Source organism: Cinclus cinclus, chromosome 3 (genome assembly GCF_963662255.1).
Source record: "Cinclus cinclus chromosome 3, bCinCin1.1, whole genome shotgun sequence".
Taxonomy (NCBI): domain Eukaryota; kingdom Metazoa; phylum Chordata; class Aves; order Passeriformes; family Cinclidae; genus Cinclus; species Cinclus cinclus.
Window position 1 is genome coordinate 66,796,966 of NC_085048.1, and position 18,175 is coordinate 66,815,140.

At 36.9% G+C, this 18,175-nt stretch overlaps 1 protein-coding gene across 1 annotated transcript in view; it reads right to left on the bottom strand.

Moving 5' to 3' along the window:
• Positions 1-18,175, bottom strand: part of FMN2 (formin 2) — a 152,097-nt gene that overhangs the window by 68,363 nt on the left and 65,559 nt on the right. Inside the window, exon 10 of the mRNA XM_062488953.1 lies at positions 1,000-1,061. Within this exon, the coding sequence (XP_062344937.1) occupies positions 1,000-1,061 (62 nt within the window). The remainder of the gene's footprint in view (positions 1-999; positions 1,062-18,175) is intronic.

Below are 18,175 nucleotides of genomic sequence, written 5' to 3' on the forward strand. Positions count from 1 at the left end.
TATTTAGAGGGACTTCATAAATCACCAAATCATTTCAAAGCAGGTGACTAAAAGCTAAAGTCTAAAACCAAATATACAAAAGATGTAAAATGAATTAACGTTATCAAAACTACACGAGGGAAGTTAAGGATCCAGTACAAGAGCATACATCGACCTCCTATGCCATTCTGTAGCTTACAGCTTTAAACCTCATATTTCCAGGTTCTTTGGAGGGCAAAGAGAAAGCCTCTTCATTCTTCCAAGAGATGTCTAGCCAGGCAATATCCAACAGATCCAGGCAATGCACTCACAGAGAGGGGAAATGTTCACTGGCCTCAGCTGAAGGCACAAAAATGCTTCTAATTCACACAGTTTTGAATTTTTATGTGACAGGCTTTGTCAAGTTTTAGAACATGTGCCAGCATATTCTGAATCCCTGATTTTACATACCTATAGGTCAAATCTCTCTGATTATTACTACCAGACATTTATGAAGCCCCTGAGAGTTTATGCTAATTTTTATTACATTGCCTTAGAGAAGTTATTTTCCTTTCAAAGAGTTAAAATTATTTTGGAGGCATTCCCTGAGGCAACAATAATTAAATGTTCCATTTTCACAAAGAGAATGATTTCTGTTATCAAAACTTCTTTTAGTTGAGCAGTATTTTTATATTAGTGAAATTACGAAATTAAGTCAAAAGTGTGGGGTGTAAGGTTTGATACCATTGATCAAAGACTGCCACACCCAAGAAGCAAAAAAAGGAGCAGAACTCATGTCTGTTTAGTCATGTAGAAGTTGATCATGTTCCTTATGTAGAAATACATGCACTTCATAAAACACACAGTGGCAACAAATGCAATTAAAATACTTGGTATTTTCATTGCTTTTGGAGAGAATAAAGTCACTTCGAAAAAGGACTTGCTCTACAAGCTTTCTGAATATTATTTATGCCAAGTGAAAATACCTTCCCATGGACACACAGTATTCCTACATTTTATGGACTTCCTCTGATTACTCACATTCTCATACAGGGCTTGCAATGTCTCTAGGTCAACCACAGAGTTGTCCAAGTTCACAACAGCTATAAAAAAGAGAAAAGAAAAAAGAGTTAGTTGTTCAGGATGATAATCCAGCTGTGAAAGAAAGACTAGTCACAATACTCAGCAACAGTTTTTATGACCTACTGGTCATACAGCTTAAGGGTTTTAACTTTATTAATGCCCTGAATAGTGCCGTTTCTAAGAGTACAGCTAGAAACCTGTCAGAGCCAGGTGTCAAGTGTTAAAGAATTTATCTCCCTCCCCCCAAACACACAAACATGATCCCACGAATATGGCTATAGTCAGAGATCAGAGATAAGCTTTACATCAGACTTTCATGGTCCAGCTGAAAGCATTATAAAAATTTGTAAATCTGCACCACAGCCACACACACACACTCACACAACAAAGCTCATTCCTGTCGCTGGTTGACTTCAGTCTTAAACTCATTAATCCATAAGTCAGCCAGTTAACTTCAAAACACCTGACAAGGGTCAAGTCTTCTATGCACTAAGCCGACACATTTAGTATGGATACAAAATATGCCTTTCCTGTTACCAACAAATTCTTGTGCCACACACATACTGTATTTTGCTCAGCATCAAAAAGCCCCAGTGAATCAGCTCAAAGACAGTGATTTCTATCTACCTAACCTGGATTTAAAAAAAATAAAAACAAACAAAAAAAACCCAAAAAACATTAAGAGGTACACACATTTAGAAATGGAACCCTGACTCCCCACTTGTTATAGAAACATTTCACAAGGCACAGGAAATATTTGTGCTAACTACTGAAAGACTGTTCTCAGTTAATATGAAAATTTAGTTTTCAAATAGTGCTTTTCAGTCTTCCTCTTACATGCTTTTGCAAGCACAGTGACCATTCATTTAAAAGATATATAAATCAATTTTCCCTCATCCAGATTTTATATCTTGATATTTAGACTATTGCATTAGAATATATGTGATGGCAATGAATAATTTTTATCATACTATACCAGTTTTTTCCCACTTTGCACTTCAATAATTTGTACCTTCTTTCTGTAATGGCCTTTGTGTGTGTGTGTGGCATGTGAGTGCACTTGCACAATAAGATGAATGATTCCCTAGGTGAGATTAATTTGGAAATTGCAACATTGATCAGAGATAGAGACCTAGGTTACCTTTTGTCCTATAAATCCCTGTCCTCAAGGTCACAGAGAAATTCTGTATACACCTAAACACTACAGAAATAATTCAAGATCATGTGTTTCTGATTGCCCTAAAGCATAGACTAGAGATGGCAATTCAGTCTGGGACTCATCATGTTTCCCCTTTCCAGGCCTGAGACACAGTTTTAGTTGCAGTATAAAAAAATTATAAACCAAAAAGTGTTCACCTTGATTAAACTAAGCAGGTCACACTATATCTCCAAGCAGGGCACAAAGCTAACTTTCAGGACTAAACCAAAACATTATTTAAAAATTCTTTGTTTTTTCAGAAATAATGTGGTTTTCCTATTTTACCCTTACCAATGTAAGCAATATAAAATGAAAGCAATGCAGCAGATAGTGCCTATGTAACAGTTAACAGTTCAGAAAGCAACATGTTTTTTGTTTTCTTTTGGGGTAGGGGGCACATGCAAAAAGCTGCTACTAATTATTTAGAGTATTTTTAAACTTCCCTCCCCCATCCAAGCATAATAATTGTTGCAACAGAGAATTAAAGATGCCCTCTACACAAGGCACGGTATTATACATTGTATTTAGCAATCCTTGTTGCTCAATAAGACTATCTGTATGCTTAAAAACATGCCAAATTTGCCTTGTAGAACTGGACACTAAAGTTAGCATGCAAATAGAAACTGGGTCTAGATAGGTTTGAGAGCTCTACTTTAAGAAAGCACTAACATCAAAGGCTATATACAAACAGCTTTATTAAACCCAGGATATATTATGAAACTCACTTTACACTATCTAACATTTCAGCATTTTTTTTGCTTATGCAATGTTTTCATATATGGACACACTCACAACCCTTCAACTATTTATTCTGAGTTGTGGCTGCCTTCTCCCTACTCCACCCCCATTCCTTCTAGAGACTATCTGCTCCTGCACTAAGAAATTTAACATAAGTTCCTGCCCTGACTTTTGCTCAATGTTAAGATCACCCACGGATTACTCAGGGAGCAATAGAACACTTTTGTTTGAATGCTTACAGGAGATAAGAGAACGCCTGGCAAACACAATGGTGCCAGGTCTGTGTACTTTCAACTAAACAGGTATGCAGAAGAGTGTACATACTTCAGGGAGCTGCTTAAAACAAATCAGTCTGAGACAAGGACATGGAGAAGTTAGGATATAACCTACAAGTCGCTGCCTTTAAAGAGAAATATATTCCTATATATTTCATATAAACCTGTATATGTTCATAAGCAGCACTCCAACATCTCACTAGGATTTTTTCATGTTCACCTTAGGTGTCCTCCGTGCACTCTGAGAAGTCAGGATATGAGCTTCTGTTCTTAGGCAAACCTGCAGCATTGCCATACGGAACATAATAGTTGGCAAAATAAATCAAAACTATTACACATTTAATTCCATTATCTAGACAATTTGAACTGAAAAAAATGATGTTTTCTTACGAAGCCAAGCTTACTAGTTAAACATGCCCCCTACAACCAGCAAAGCTACACAAACATCTAACCAAAGGATTCCATATGTGGTGGCAATAGGATGATGAAACACAGACAAAGATTAATTTCCTCGTATGAAAATATTTTTAGCCATGCTGCAGTTCTAGTATACTTTGATGCAAACAACTGGAGAAGGGTTTGTATTAGTCTTGCAGTTGCTGGATATTTTCACCCATGTCACTGGTTTAGAAAGTGATTTTTTCTTGTTTCAAAGCTGACACTGAAATTTCTTGGCCTTGACTACTATGAAAGTGAAGAATATCTATTGGCTTTTGCTCTAACAGAAAGAACTGTAATTACATCAGGCCCAGGAATTTAGTTCTTACTGTCAAGATCTCACAGTTTTGTTATTTTCTTGCATTCCTATTGCCACTGCTGCCAATAAAACCGGCTTCAGTTTCAAGCCCTAAAATTGCAAAATTATTTGATATATAAATATAATTGTGTATATAAAGAAATACACAGATATTATTAAACCAAATTTGAATCAAGTATGTCCAGATACCCACCAAAAAACAAAAAGAACCAACAAACCCCCCCCCCCAAAAATACAAAACAACCATTAATTTTTCTATTTAAGCAAACCAGGGTCAACAGATGACTAAAAAATCTACCCAGTAAAATGAGGGGCTGGGATCAATCACAAATGATTAGTTGATACTATAATGGACAGAGAAGAAGAAATTGCAGAGGATTTATAGCCAAATTGAAGGGTTTGGGGAACTCTTGTGTCTCCTATGCTTTCCCGATATTGTCACTGTTTTGGTCACAATCTACATGGAAATCTAAACTGGTATCTTTGTGACAGAAAAAATATCTTATTATCTAATGGCAGAATATAGAAATTTTAAGAGAATGGAAGAGTTTCCTTTCAATACTGTGTTTCTGCAATATAAATTGAATTATATATATATAAACTCACATTAGAAAAGCTAATTTCGATATTAGGTTGAAGATAGAAAGACAAAAGAAATATGCAAGCAGAGAAACAAAGACTCACTATTCTTATTAACATCAATTGATTTGCAAGAGTAGAAGTATCCCCTGACAGGAGGATATGTTGCTGATAAAAACATGAGATTAGGGGCACATGATCATATTTAGAGGCACATTTGAACTGAAAACTGATGGATCTTCTTCCATATACACAGAAGACAATTTAGAACAGAGACAAAATTAAAAGAAAAAAAAAGCAAAAACAAGCCAACAACAAAGCCAAATACTAAAAAATAAGTCAAATAATAAATTATCGCCATCCTCAAGTCTTCAAGGCAAGACAGTAACCAAGCCAACAACAAGATCAAATTTTTTGCCAGCAAATGAAGAAGAAATGTATGAGCAAACACCATCAGCAGGAAGCTAGCTGCAGGATGGCCAGTGTATTGTCAGGAAGACTACAAAAGGGAGTTGCTGTACTTTTTCCTTTGTTAGACAGATCACTGCTGTTGATACTCATGTATCTAGGAGCACATCAACTACCAGCTGCCACTAAACCAAAGCCAATAGGAAAGGCAGACACTGCTAACCTACATTCCCCTGTGGCTACGAATCTAACTCCATCAATAGTACCACTTACATAAGATGTTAGAGAAAAGACAACTTCCTACAACTACCCAGTCCTTGGAAACCCTATTTTGTTTCAAAGTCAAAAACTATGGAATTTCCTTTTAAAATGAAAAGGCCAAAATTCAAAGTTTCCCACTGAGTAGAATTTCAGAAAGAAAAAAAATGTGTTATAAACCAGACCTTTTGCATCCAACTTTTGCATCATAAATCTCTCATTAGCACAATCACATATGGATGACCTTCAGAAAACTGTTATTCATTTTAATTCTTAGTATTAGTCTTCCCTATTCTCAGGGCAGGTTTCAAATGACACTCAATTTCTCTGGCCTAAGTATGTTTCCTAGGCTTTTCTATCTCTGGACTCCATCTAAAATTAAGTGTCTCCTCCTTGAAACCTCCTGGAAGTACCGCTGTCTCCCAAAAAACTGACTAAGCATTTTCCAAATCCTATTTGACTGATAACTGATTACAGTTTAAGTCCTCATAAAGAAGCAGTAGCTGAATTAAAACCATGTCTGAACCTGTACTGCCCTACTCAGATCCATCCTTCAGGAAGACAAACTAGCAAACCACCCATCCAAATCCTTCCTGCTGATTTGCACCTCAATTGACTTCTCTGTGACTCTCCAAAAACCAAGCAGTATTGCTTCAGGAGGCCACTCCTTTTTTCCTCCTGCACATCTTTGCCTCCTCACTTTCACATCTGCTCTCTTTCTCTAGAACACCAGGAGTTTCGGCAAGACTCCACAACTTCTCTGACAAATGGCAGAAACAGATGGTCAGTACAGCAAAATACAAAGGCAGATCTATTCTTCTTCACTGAGTGAAGGACCTCCTGTTTCTGCAGCAACTAACCACAGTACTCTTACCACATAGTTCAGTTCTGTGTGTGGCACAGATTTGGGGGTTTCTCAGCTGTTACACCCTTCATGAGACAGTATTATTACAATACTGAGAGGTTCTAATTTCCATGATACTTTTTGCAGGCTTTGATCCCCAGATATTGCTGCCCACTGAAATCATCTATAACCCAGGAATATTACTGTAAGCTGAAGAATGAAAAACTGAAAAGGTAACAACCAGCCTCACAAAAAAAATCATATCAATATATAGAAACGTGGAAAGAATAAACTTTATATAATTAGAGCCTTGAAATTACTACATAATTTTTTAGGCAGAATGATACCATTAAAATTAATTCAGCCAAATTTCCCAGGACTTACAATTATTTTAAATTATTTAAAAAGGGTATTTTCAAGAAAAAAAGTAGGTCCAATGTGTCACTTTGAATGATCTTCCATGAATTATTATTTGAGTTAATGAAAAACAATAGTTTCCTCAAAAAAAAAAAATGTACAGGCAGTAAATTGAAAGTGGTCAAAATCCAACACCTTTAGAAAACTAGCCTACAGGCAAAACCTTAAAAACCTGAGAACTCTGACATAAGAAAAACAAATCAGATAATCTATGCCTTGATCATTTATATTTATCATAAACTAATCTGCAAAACTTTCAGTCTTTTATCGGTTACACAGGAAACCCACAACTTCCAAACTTCATATCCCTTGGTTCCTCTCTCTTTCCCAACCCCCTTCCCCCCCCGTTTTTTTTTCTTTTTTCCCCATGCCACTTTTGGCATCATTCATCTAACATTCACAAGGTCATATTTTTATCTGTAATAGTTTAAAAAAAATTGACAACTACTGCTAGTTTCTTGGGATTCTTTATCTTAAGTAACAGAAGTGTGAATCTCCAATGCAGAAAATTAAATCCCATATGGGGCTCTTTGAAATAAAAGTTGTGATTACGTGAAAGTGCTAAAACCTTATGCCCCTCTGCTAATGCAAGTTGTGGCAATCACACAAGGGTCAGGACTGTGTAATTTTTAAAGATCCTCAGAAAATAAGTGAAAGAAAAGAATTCTTAAACATAACTTGCATAACAACTACTCCCCCACAGAAAATTGGTAGGTGGGGTATGGCTGCACTGAGTAGAGTTAGCATAAATTAGTAACTTCATATTATTGCCCTCAGTACCTATGTGAGATATTTGTCTATTAAGAAATACTCTAAGTTTTCATCCTGACAATGTTAAAGTGCACAAAGCACAAGGGAGACTGGAGCTTTAAGACAGGTACATACAGCATGGATCAGAGGCAAGACACCACTTAGAACTGCTTGCACACAGTTTTACTGTGGCAGTAATTCACCTTGATCTACAGCTTCTGTAAGAAACCAGAACAGTAAACAAAATTTCCAAGCTGAAGCCATGGATTAAGTTGAACTGTTGCTCCAGCCTGTTTTTAAATGACTTAAGAATTTTAAACACCTTCAAGAACATGCACTCCCATTTCTAGGAAGCGATAAAATAAGAATCAGTTAAGCATGAAAATGTGAAGTAACATAAGTAGAAGACTTCATTGAAAGTAGTGAATCTTTGGCATGATTTTTCTCTTATAAAGATAATTCAACTTTCAGACAGTCATTCTGTTCCCTAACTTGTATCCCTAATACAAAAACTGTATCAATAGAGGTTTTCTACATACATGTAAATATATATTCACACATGCAACAAAATATATCACCAGATTTTATACAGCTGTATACAGTTAATATAAACAGTTACATTACATACATTTCAAACAAGTGCCTACTTTGTTGAGGACAGCAGTTACTGATTATGTGAAGTCAAACTTCATACACCTATAGAGTTTGTTTACAAAAAGTGTGCAAGTTCAGCTCATAGAGAACAAATATATTTTGTTTGACTCAGTATGTCGCCTTCTTGTCTAGGCAGGAAAAAAAAGTGGAGAGCAATGCTGTAATCCTTTCAGAATAAAATGTTTAAATACAAACATGATTGCCATTGTAGACTGTTTAATTTAGAGAGATTGTGTTTCAGTGCTGGCTTTGAGAGGTTTGCTGATTTGACTATAGAGAGTACTTCAATGCTTATCTTAATTGTTTAGATAAGATTTGTTTGAATTTGGCAGGTGAAAAAAACACGGGTGTGGGATATAGGAAGGTTGAGAAAAGACTGGCATGTTACCAGATTATGCGTATTTTAAACTACAGTGCATAGAGGAGCAAACAGTCTCAATGAACCTGCCAGGGGCTGGGCATTGGAGAGTGAATTTAAAGACTGAGTGGCAGGATTCAAGATTTTCAACAAACTGAAAAGGATTACTATGATAACTCCCAAAACACTACTTAAGGTTTAACGTAATACAGAAATGCAAATTATATAAGACACATTTAAATAAGTTTTTTAAAAAAATAATGTTTTATTATTATAATAGGGGGTTGTTCTTTAGGTGAACTTCCTGACCTTTAAATGTATTTTTAAAGTGTTTCAAGAACAAGATTTCAATATAAGAAAATATGCCTATATGCCAATATTAATTTATGTAAGAACTTTTTTTACAGAAAATACAATTGCTGCTGTAAAAAAAAACCTCCAAAGTTCTTGGCTTTTATTTCAGTATCGGTTTGTACTAAGCTTTTTTCACAGTCTGGGTAAGGTAGTACAGCATGCCACAGGTATTTCATTTAAAGATTCTCAAAAGAAAGCTTGTCATAGCTGTCAAGCATATATTTTTTGTTCTAGGCGGACTACTAGAACATGATATCTGAGGACTATATTTGGGGATGTTTATGTGTCAGTATGTATTTACAGTGCACATTATAAAAACAAACTGTACAAACACATCAGCTGCAAAAGAACATATGCAGTAGGTCTGGCATTGTGTATCAATCTGTCTGAAGACAGACATGATTTGTAGCTTTAAATTCATGATTCAGGTGACATAAAATCTGGGTTTCCTGTGTGTTAAACCTTTCTTTTAGATCCTTGGTTTCAATGGCATTAAGACCAGGAGTTCCACAGGCTAATTGTACCTGTGATCATGTAACTGGAAGACATTAGCAAGACTTATCTGGAATACAGATGAGACTTCAGGCTTCAAACTAATTGAGACTTCAAATTACATGTGGATTTCTTTCAGAATTCAAATTTGCTATCTTTTGATTTAATCCCACCTAGTCTATTTCTATTGGAATAGCTCACAGTAAAAAAGTCATGTCTAACTCTGAGAAGTGCAGCCCATAAGCAAAGAGACAAGATTTTCATTTCTTGCTTTAGGGAGCTAATTATAAATTTAAATAAAATGCAGGAGGAGGAGGAGGAAGAAGAAGAAATTTATTTGGAACTATCCAGCAGTGAACCACTGGATTTGATAATTTTATCAGGGCTAACACACTTTTCGTTCCCCCCCCCCCCCAAATAATAGATTGTCTGCAGGAGCAGCTAACTTGGGGTCTTAGCTATTTTTTCCCAATTTACTCACAGTTAGTGCATAGTTAATGGAGCTCCTGGTATGTCCAGAATACTTATATTGAAATATTTGTTAATACTAAATGAGCTAACAACAGCCCAGCTCATAGATCTGAAAACATAATTGCTCCTGAAACATTACAGCAAAGGAGAGAGTATTTTTGGCTTTCATAGGACTCTGCTCTCAGTTTACTGCAAATATCTTTATCACCCTTAAAAAGAAAAATATTAAAAATAGTGATTAATCCTCAATGAATTCCAGGTGGCAACGCTAATGGGAGAATTACTCTTTGCTGAGCAGACCAAAACTCAACCAAAGAACTGCTTTGATTGCACTCTTTGTAATCATGATCAATGACTAATCTAAAACTCTCAAGGAGTGGCTAGAAGTTAAAGCAATTTTTGGACTAGAGCTAGAACCAGTGTAGTATCAAAAAGACCAACAAAGGAGACAGAAAAATGACCTCAAGAACTTGTCTTTCTACTGAATTGCTTGATCTATTTAACTTACACAAAGAAAGTTAAAAAACTACATGATTACATACCTGCATGACAAGATAACTGAAAGTAGACAGCTCTGTAGCTTCACGGACCAAAAGCATGAAAGAATGAAGGGTATCTGTAAATTAATCTGGCAAATTCACTATGGAAAGCATATTTAAAGTGTTAAAATTGAGGGAAAACAACCTTTTGAACATTGTTTTGTGGGATATGTTGACTTCTCCATCACTTAAAGTATTTCTATGAAATCCTAGACTCACCAAAGCTAACTGCAAAAATTTCAGCAACTTCAAAGAAAGCAAGAGGTTGAAGGATCAGAATTTCAGCTGGAACTCAAGATCATTTATAGTGCTAAAACATTCATATTTATATAGACTAACAGCCTGAGGTAGAAATTAGCAGGCAGTATTACATAACTTGCCTTATTTAGCAGCCAGACTAAACGCTTAGAATGTTCTTTCTAAAACCTTAGACTTGAGCTGCATGTCTGCCCTTTGCTAAGTCTCTCTGAAATTCTCTACCAGTCTTCTGTAACATCACCAAGCTTAAATCATTTTACACAGACTACATGGAATGCTGTTACCATTTGATGATTTACAAGAGGAAGTACAGCAAGTTATTTTAGCCACAAAGACACCTATTATCATTCAGAAACATTCATTCCCTGCTTATAGTTTCATCTAGCCTGTTGTGTGTGATATCAGTACCCATACTAGCAGAATTAGCTAGGAAGCACTGTGTGGAAACATACATCTCAAACATCATGCAAAGCAGGTCCTCATTTGCCTATAATTGCTGTACAAGCAACTGTTTTAGTCAACTCAAAATGCAAATTTGCTTTGTCAAGAATTACAAAAATAAACCATTTGAGAGATTTCCTCTCAAATCTAAATTTCTTTCCTTCTGTCAAATGGTAGTGGTATCTTACTGAAAAAAAAATACATACTCCCAATTTAGTCTCCAAATCAAATTAAAATTTTATTTTTGGCACAGCAGAGAGCATATTAGATTTTGCCTAATATTCTAGATGACTGTCCTGTCTGATGTCTGGATAAACACACCAAGGATTTCATCGTATCAAAGCATGTTAAGCCTTTCACCAAACATTCTGAAGTTAGAGTACTAAGGAGCTACAGATGCTAAGAAAGTGATGTAATGATCTTGTGACACCACGTTGTAAGTGTGGTAGGATTATAAAAATAATGCAAAAAGATTTTTGGCTAGGTACATGACAAATGACGCAGCTTTACTAATTCAAATCACAATACTGTGATAGCTGAGTGCAGACGGATGCCTGTATATGGTTTAAGTTCCATCTTTTTTTCACACTCCAAAGCATTTTCTAAAAGCTGGCATTAATCCAAGGAAATAGAGGCTGGAATAAAAGAAAAAAAATGGGCCATGTATGCATAAAACCAAAATACATAGATTAGAAGGAAAAAAAACCTAAAAGTTAGTTAGAATCACATATGCACATTTATTACAGTGTCATGACTAGCTCCGGCCTACTGAGTACTTCAGGATTATGGGAGGCAGTCAATATTATTTCAGTTCAATAACACTGAGCTGCATTTTGTGTCTAGGTAGCAAAAGAAATTGCAACCTCATTAAAAATAGAAAACACATTACACTGAAACAGATCCTAACACCCATTGCTTGGGGAGCTGTCCTGTGAAACAGCAGAACAACAGAAATTAACCTGATCTTTCATTGCTTGTGGATAACAAGACGGAAAACAAAACAAGACGAGAGAGCAGTAAGTAGGAGAAATCCAGGTACCTCATAAAGTGACAGGTACAGGAACACCAACAGACTGACTGCAGCATGGGGAGCAGCGGGCACTCAGACTAAGCAAAAAACCATCATTTCTCCGGCACTCCCTCTTACCCTCCCCTACCATGAATGATGCATGGACACAGCAAACAAGCCACTCTACCATCTTCGCAACGTGCTTTCTCTTCCCTGCACCCGGAGTTACTGTCTAAAGGAGCTCTTCCCTGCGTGCGGACCGTGCCGTGAGGCAGCGCCTGCCGGAGCCGCAAGGTCGAGCGCCTTGCCCGGCCGGGAGCTCTCCCGGGAAGGAAGAGCGGCGGAGCTCCCGGCGGCGGCAGCGCGGGCCGCTGTTGCCACCTGCTGCCCGAGCGGGGAGCCGGGCCCGGGAGCGATCGGCCGGGCAGGCGGCGGCGGCCCCGGAGATGGGCCGGGGGGGGGGATGGACGGGGACACACCGGAGATGGGGGACGGGGACACACCGGAGATGGGGGACGGGGACACACCGGAGATGGGGGACGGGGACACACCGGAGATGGGGGACGGGGACACACCGGAGATGGGGGACGGGGACACACCGGAGATGGGGGACGGGGACACACCGGAGATGGGGGACGGGGACACACCGGAGATGGGGGACGGGGCGGGGGGGACACCGCGACCATCCGCCCTGCCCGGGGAGGAGCGCGGAGCGGGCGAGGCGGAACAGCGGCTCGGGTGAGCCGTGCTCGACGGGGAAAGGCCGGGCTGTGTGGATGATGTGTGTCCCTAGAGTCATCTAACATGTGCAAAGGGAAGATTTGTATTCACTGGAGGATGTAATGGCTGCTCCGAGCGGAACAGAAGGACGATAATCAGTGACAGTCGCGATGTAAGGCTGTACGCGGTGCCATAAAGGCTCACAGCGAAGAAAGGCAGGGAATACTGAAGAGAGCATTAGCCGGGTGAGACAAAGCAACTGAGTGTAAAAGATCTACCTCATTGCCTGTGGAGGAAGTTCACGCCTAAATAGAAGAAACACAGTCAGTGCCCCTCTTACAGGTCATTCAACAAGCATCTTAATAATGACTCCTAAATGGCATTTTACCATTTATGTATAAGCCGGTATGCCACATTGAAAACACACTAATGTGCGGCTTAATCTGTTAACCATATTGCTTGAGCCATCATTTGGATCTAAATCTTACAGCATCAGAGTTATTAGTCAAAGGAGCTGGGCAGATTTACCAAAAGAGGTGAAGTAACACTTGGTCTACTTCTGAATAAAGTACAAAGGACTTGGAGACACCAAACCAGCCTTTACCGAACTTTTTCCATAGGATGAGGAAGTAAGATTTTTAGGAGTGGCACCATAAATTTAGGTTTTACAACCAGAAAATAGCTTAAATGAGATGACAGTTGAAAGCCTTAGAGAAGGTCGAGATCAGAAGAAAGATTAAAAACACTTCATTAGAGCCACAGAGAAAAAAAGTCAACTGATAAATTTAAATGCACCTTTCCCCCCTCTCTTGGTCTTTTCACATCCCCAACATTCCTACTTCTCAACCTCATACATATGATTAAGTACAAGAGCATGGGGGACACCTGTAAATAAAAGATACTCTTCAAAAGTGGAAATCAGCCAAAGAAAACAAAAAAAGCAAAGTCTTGGAAGTTCAATGTAAATTGGACAAGAACAGAAAGGTCTAAACCCAACTTGCCAAATGCATAAAGCTAGTAATAAAAACTGCTTTCAAACACATCACATGTATGAAGCCTGACAGGAAACAGCTGGGCATGCAGATAATCTGGCTGTAAAAAGAGCACAAAAGAAAGACAATCAGAAAAGGTTAAACAAAGTATTTGTGTAAGGATTCACAACCACAGTAAAGGTCAAAGAGGTTCTCAAGTTCAGACAAGTTCTATACATCTCAAGTGATATGTTTTGGGCACTGCCTCAAATTGAACAAGCTTCAGAACATACAAATAAAAATGTTAAGAGGATTCCTCAGTTGATACTGGAAACTACAAACCAGCCAATCTCATTTTTATGCCTGGAAAATGCCTACGTATTATACAGAAGGTTTTTTAAAGGACATACAGCTAAACCACTGTAATGAGAAAGCAACGTAACACAGTTTGTAGCAGGCACTCACGAGCAACAAATTAAGTAGTACTGCTTTAATGGAGTCTCCACAAAGAATGAACAGGTTAATACTGAATTTGCAAAAGGCTCCTCACTATACTTACCTAATGTTTCAGAAAAAATTATGCTATGGTGGTATAAGAGGAAACATCTACTTGGATTAAAAGCACCCAAACCAATAAACAGCAAGCAACAACAACAAAAAAAAATAGAAAACCAAAACCTGCTAAAAAAAATAAATCAATTACTAAAATGAATTAATAGTTTTCAAAGTAGAAATTTACAGCAAAGAATCCTTACCAAGACCTCTAAAAGTTACTGTGCTGTTTAATGAACATGAGGTGTCAATGTTCTCAGATAGTAACACCACTTAAAGCTGACCACAAACACATATAAAAGGATCTCTCAAATATTCAGTGTTAATACATGCAAAGTAGATGGGAAAAAAAGGACCCAGACTGTAAAAATCCTGTGATCCATACAAAATCAGCAACTGCTGCCCCCAAAAAGACACTCAGACTTTTTTCATAGTTTCCTGAAAACACAAGCTCAAAAATTAGAGCCGTGAAGGGCAAACAAAATATCAGCAACAATACAGAAAAAACAGAGCCTGAAGGATGATGATGTGACATCTTGGCACAGGCATATGGTGCACAAAGATCTTGAAAGCAGCCTGCAGAGCGAGTCAGTCACCTCACAGGCAAAGAGAAGAAAGAATCATGGACTGGAGACTGGGGACAAGGAAAAATCTAAAGAACAGATAACATGAATGAAAGCCGTTCCAAATAAACTTTTCAGTATGAAGTGAACTACTGCAATAAGATGAGATCTACAAAAATTACAGAATGAGTGATCAGTGCCACTCACCTTTCTATTTTTACTTTATGGTTATCTATGGAGTAGATCAGGTAATGCTAGGTAGATTTCCTCTTGGTTAAATATAACATATTTTTAATTTATTATTTTAAAGGCTGATAAAAAATATCGTTAAATATAAAAATACAGATAAAAATACACAGAATGTAAAAAAAAATTACCTGATTCTTGCAGTGATACTAAACCCCCATTTAATTTACCTTGTATTTAATTTGTTAACTGTTAGCAGCTATATACCTATAAGTAGCATTAATTTTTGAATGCAAATTTTTTGTATGTATAAATGTATTCAAATCTAACAAACACATGGAAAAAAAATCAAACTGTTGTGGCAAATATCCTTTTCTTTTAAACCTTTTGATTTAATGAAAAAATAGGTAATTATATTATTGGAAGTACTTAATTAATAGGCATTTCTTAATAAGAGTATGACCAGTGGAAAATACTTCTGCTATAAAAGAGACACAAGGGGCTCTTTTTCTCCCTCCTGCCACTCAATTTTACATGGTACTAATGCTTATGGCACACAATTTGTTGCTTTTATGCCAAGAATTTAATAATACTCACTCTTCTGAGTGAGTACACAGTACTGTGGGGTTTTTTTTTTCCTTTAGTGAGAAAAGAACGTTCCTGAAACTTTTCTCTAACTTTCAAAGTTAGCTCAGATTTGCAAGAAAAAGCCCCATGGTTTCAACTGAAACAACACAGACAATGCAGTTACATTTTCTTACAAAACTTCTCTATTAAATTACATTCATATGTTCTTAAAAACAACAAAAATCTTTAATTATACAAACTGTCCAATGTGGCAGTAATTAGTCTCTGCTGATTCAAATATTGTGAAGAAAACTCAATATTATTTTCCTCATTTAAAACCCTAAACTTATGTTCTTTTCTTCAAAATGAATTTTGCATTATAGAAAAAGGAATGCATAATTCTATAAATTTGTTTTTAAGTGTAAATTACAAAGGGGTATATGACATAAAACATTTAGTTCCTTTCTTGATGATGCTAATACTTCTGTTCTTCACTATCTTGATGTATCATACATATATTTAACAGAAGATTATTATTGAAGGTGTATTTTCCCCTTAACTACTGTTGCTAATGCTTTGTTGACCTCTGGTCACTGTAAACTAAGTTTCAGAAAATCTTAGAAGATAGAAAGAGGAGTGGAGGCATGCTTTAAATACTCAGACTTTCAGGACCTTCACCCACAGATCAGGGGTTTATGCCAAATTAATTGGAAACTCCACCTATCTCCAAGGACCCTTGTTGTCCTTCCTCCCTAACTGCATCTGACAAGAGTGGCCAGACAAGGGCTCCAAAAATCACTGCTCAATACAGAACACTGTGGGCATAATAACAGCATCAAAGCAATAGAAACATCTGCAGCAATACATTTGTGTGACACTCTAATTTAACTTTAGCCTGTATTCTATACAAGTAATTTTATGTATTCCATTGTTTTCCTTCCCAATAATTTCCCAATAGGAGCATCTAAAATAATTATAAGTGAATAAAACATGTAAGCATACAATCTAACAGCAGGCATAATGTAATGGATATGGCAGCATAAAGTCAAGAAGTAGAGGAGTAAGACTCAGAATTATGGTATTAAGTTTTGAGGAAGTGCTAGTACACGAGATAAAAAACTGCTGAATCAAACCTTGGGTGTGTCTCCGAGGAATCTAAATAGGTGTTGGAAAGGCTATCAGAAGTTTACACCATAATCCTTTAAGGTTTTGGGTGTTTGCATGCACAATATTTGATTAGGAAAAAAAAAAAGAGAAACATTTAAAGAATTTCAATTCCCTACTAATGAACCAGAAGTAACAGATAAAGTTTCAGACTTTGTAATTAACCTGCACTGATTGTAAGAATTTTATCCATCAATAATTTAATAAAGAAATAAAGACTTGCCACATAAGAAAAAAAAAATCTGCATATCTTCCTCCAGACAACATTTCCCCCCATAATTTTAATGGACAGAAATAACAATTTTGGGCAGCAGATTTACTTATATTTTCTGGTATGACAGTGGCCATATAACTTGATCCAATCATGTATTGTTTTGTCCTTACAATGTGTTTAATCATGTTAAAGATGTCTCTTAGGAAGGTACTGAAATATTTGTGAAGAATGGGTACTGTAAGTTTCAAATGATTGTGCTTGTGCACACACATTGTTAGGATAAATAATGCTCAGATCACTTCTGGACTCTCTATAAAATAAACTAATCCTGAGTCTTATTTCCCAGATGTTCAGTCATTCTTTCCTGATTGTTTTCCATTTAGAGCATCTCTTGGACCCAGACTATGTGATTGTTCAATACATGAATAATTCCTGGTCAGAACATTAAAATAATGCAGTGTAAGAAACATTTTTTCATCCTTCTCTAGTGAAATCATTTAGTTAAACCTTTGACAAAGCTTCTCCTTGCTCATCATTTCTCCATGACAGCCTGAGTGGTCAAGTAAGAAAACAAACCCAAGATTTTTCTCTTGTTCTTTTGTCACTAATAGTCAAATACTAAGAATAAATATTTCTTTTTCTTGCTAACATTTAAAGTATGTTCACTTCCTGCACATCTGTCTTGAATTCAGGGCAAAAGATATGTTTGTTGTTCAAAGTTGTACTGCTGTTAGGAGAACAGACTCTGCTGCAGATAAAACTTCCAGTAAAATAAGCTCAAATCCAGATTACAAGGTTGGTTTTTACCAGCTGTTAGGTGAATCTTCCTGCCCTTTCTGTAATTGTTTTTCCTATTTCATTTTTTTTTTTTGAGGCCTGTAATAGACAGTGTCTTGGCCTTCCCTTTTTCCCCCTACTGCAGATACCAGAGTGCGACAGGTAGTTCCATCAAATTCTGCAGACAGCCAGTGCCTGGGGGCAGCGGGGGGGGAAATGACTTATTAAATGAGGAAAATGAAAGTCATCCAAAATTCAGAGGCAGAAATCTCCAAACTACTTCCAACAGAGCCAGGGCAACCACAAGGCGCTATACAAAATTTTACAGAAAAATAGTTAAGAGTGTTGTAGCAACACAGTCCCTGAAGTGACAAACCTTGTGGAGAGAAACTTAATGAATTGGAAAAGATAACAGACAACTTCAAAAGTCAAAGAATTGCATGTGCCATTTTTGAGAAACTTTTACTTTCAGCATTTTTCATGGCATGCTTAGAACTAAGACAATTTTCATGTCCCAAGGAATAATTTCCATATATGTAATAAATACTAGATTAAAATTATCACTGTGTAATAAATTTAATATTTAGCTGCGCAAAATACCAAATTTGCCTTTTTTCCTA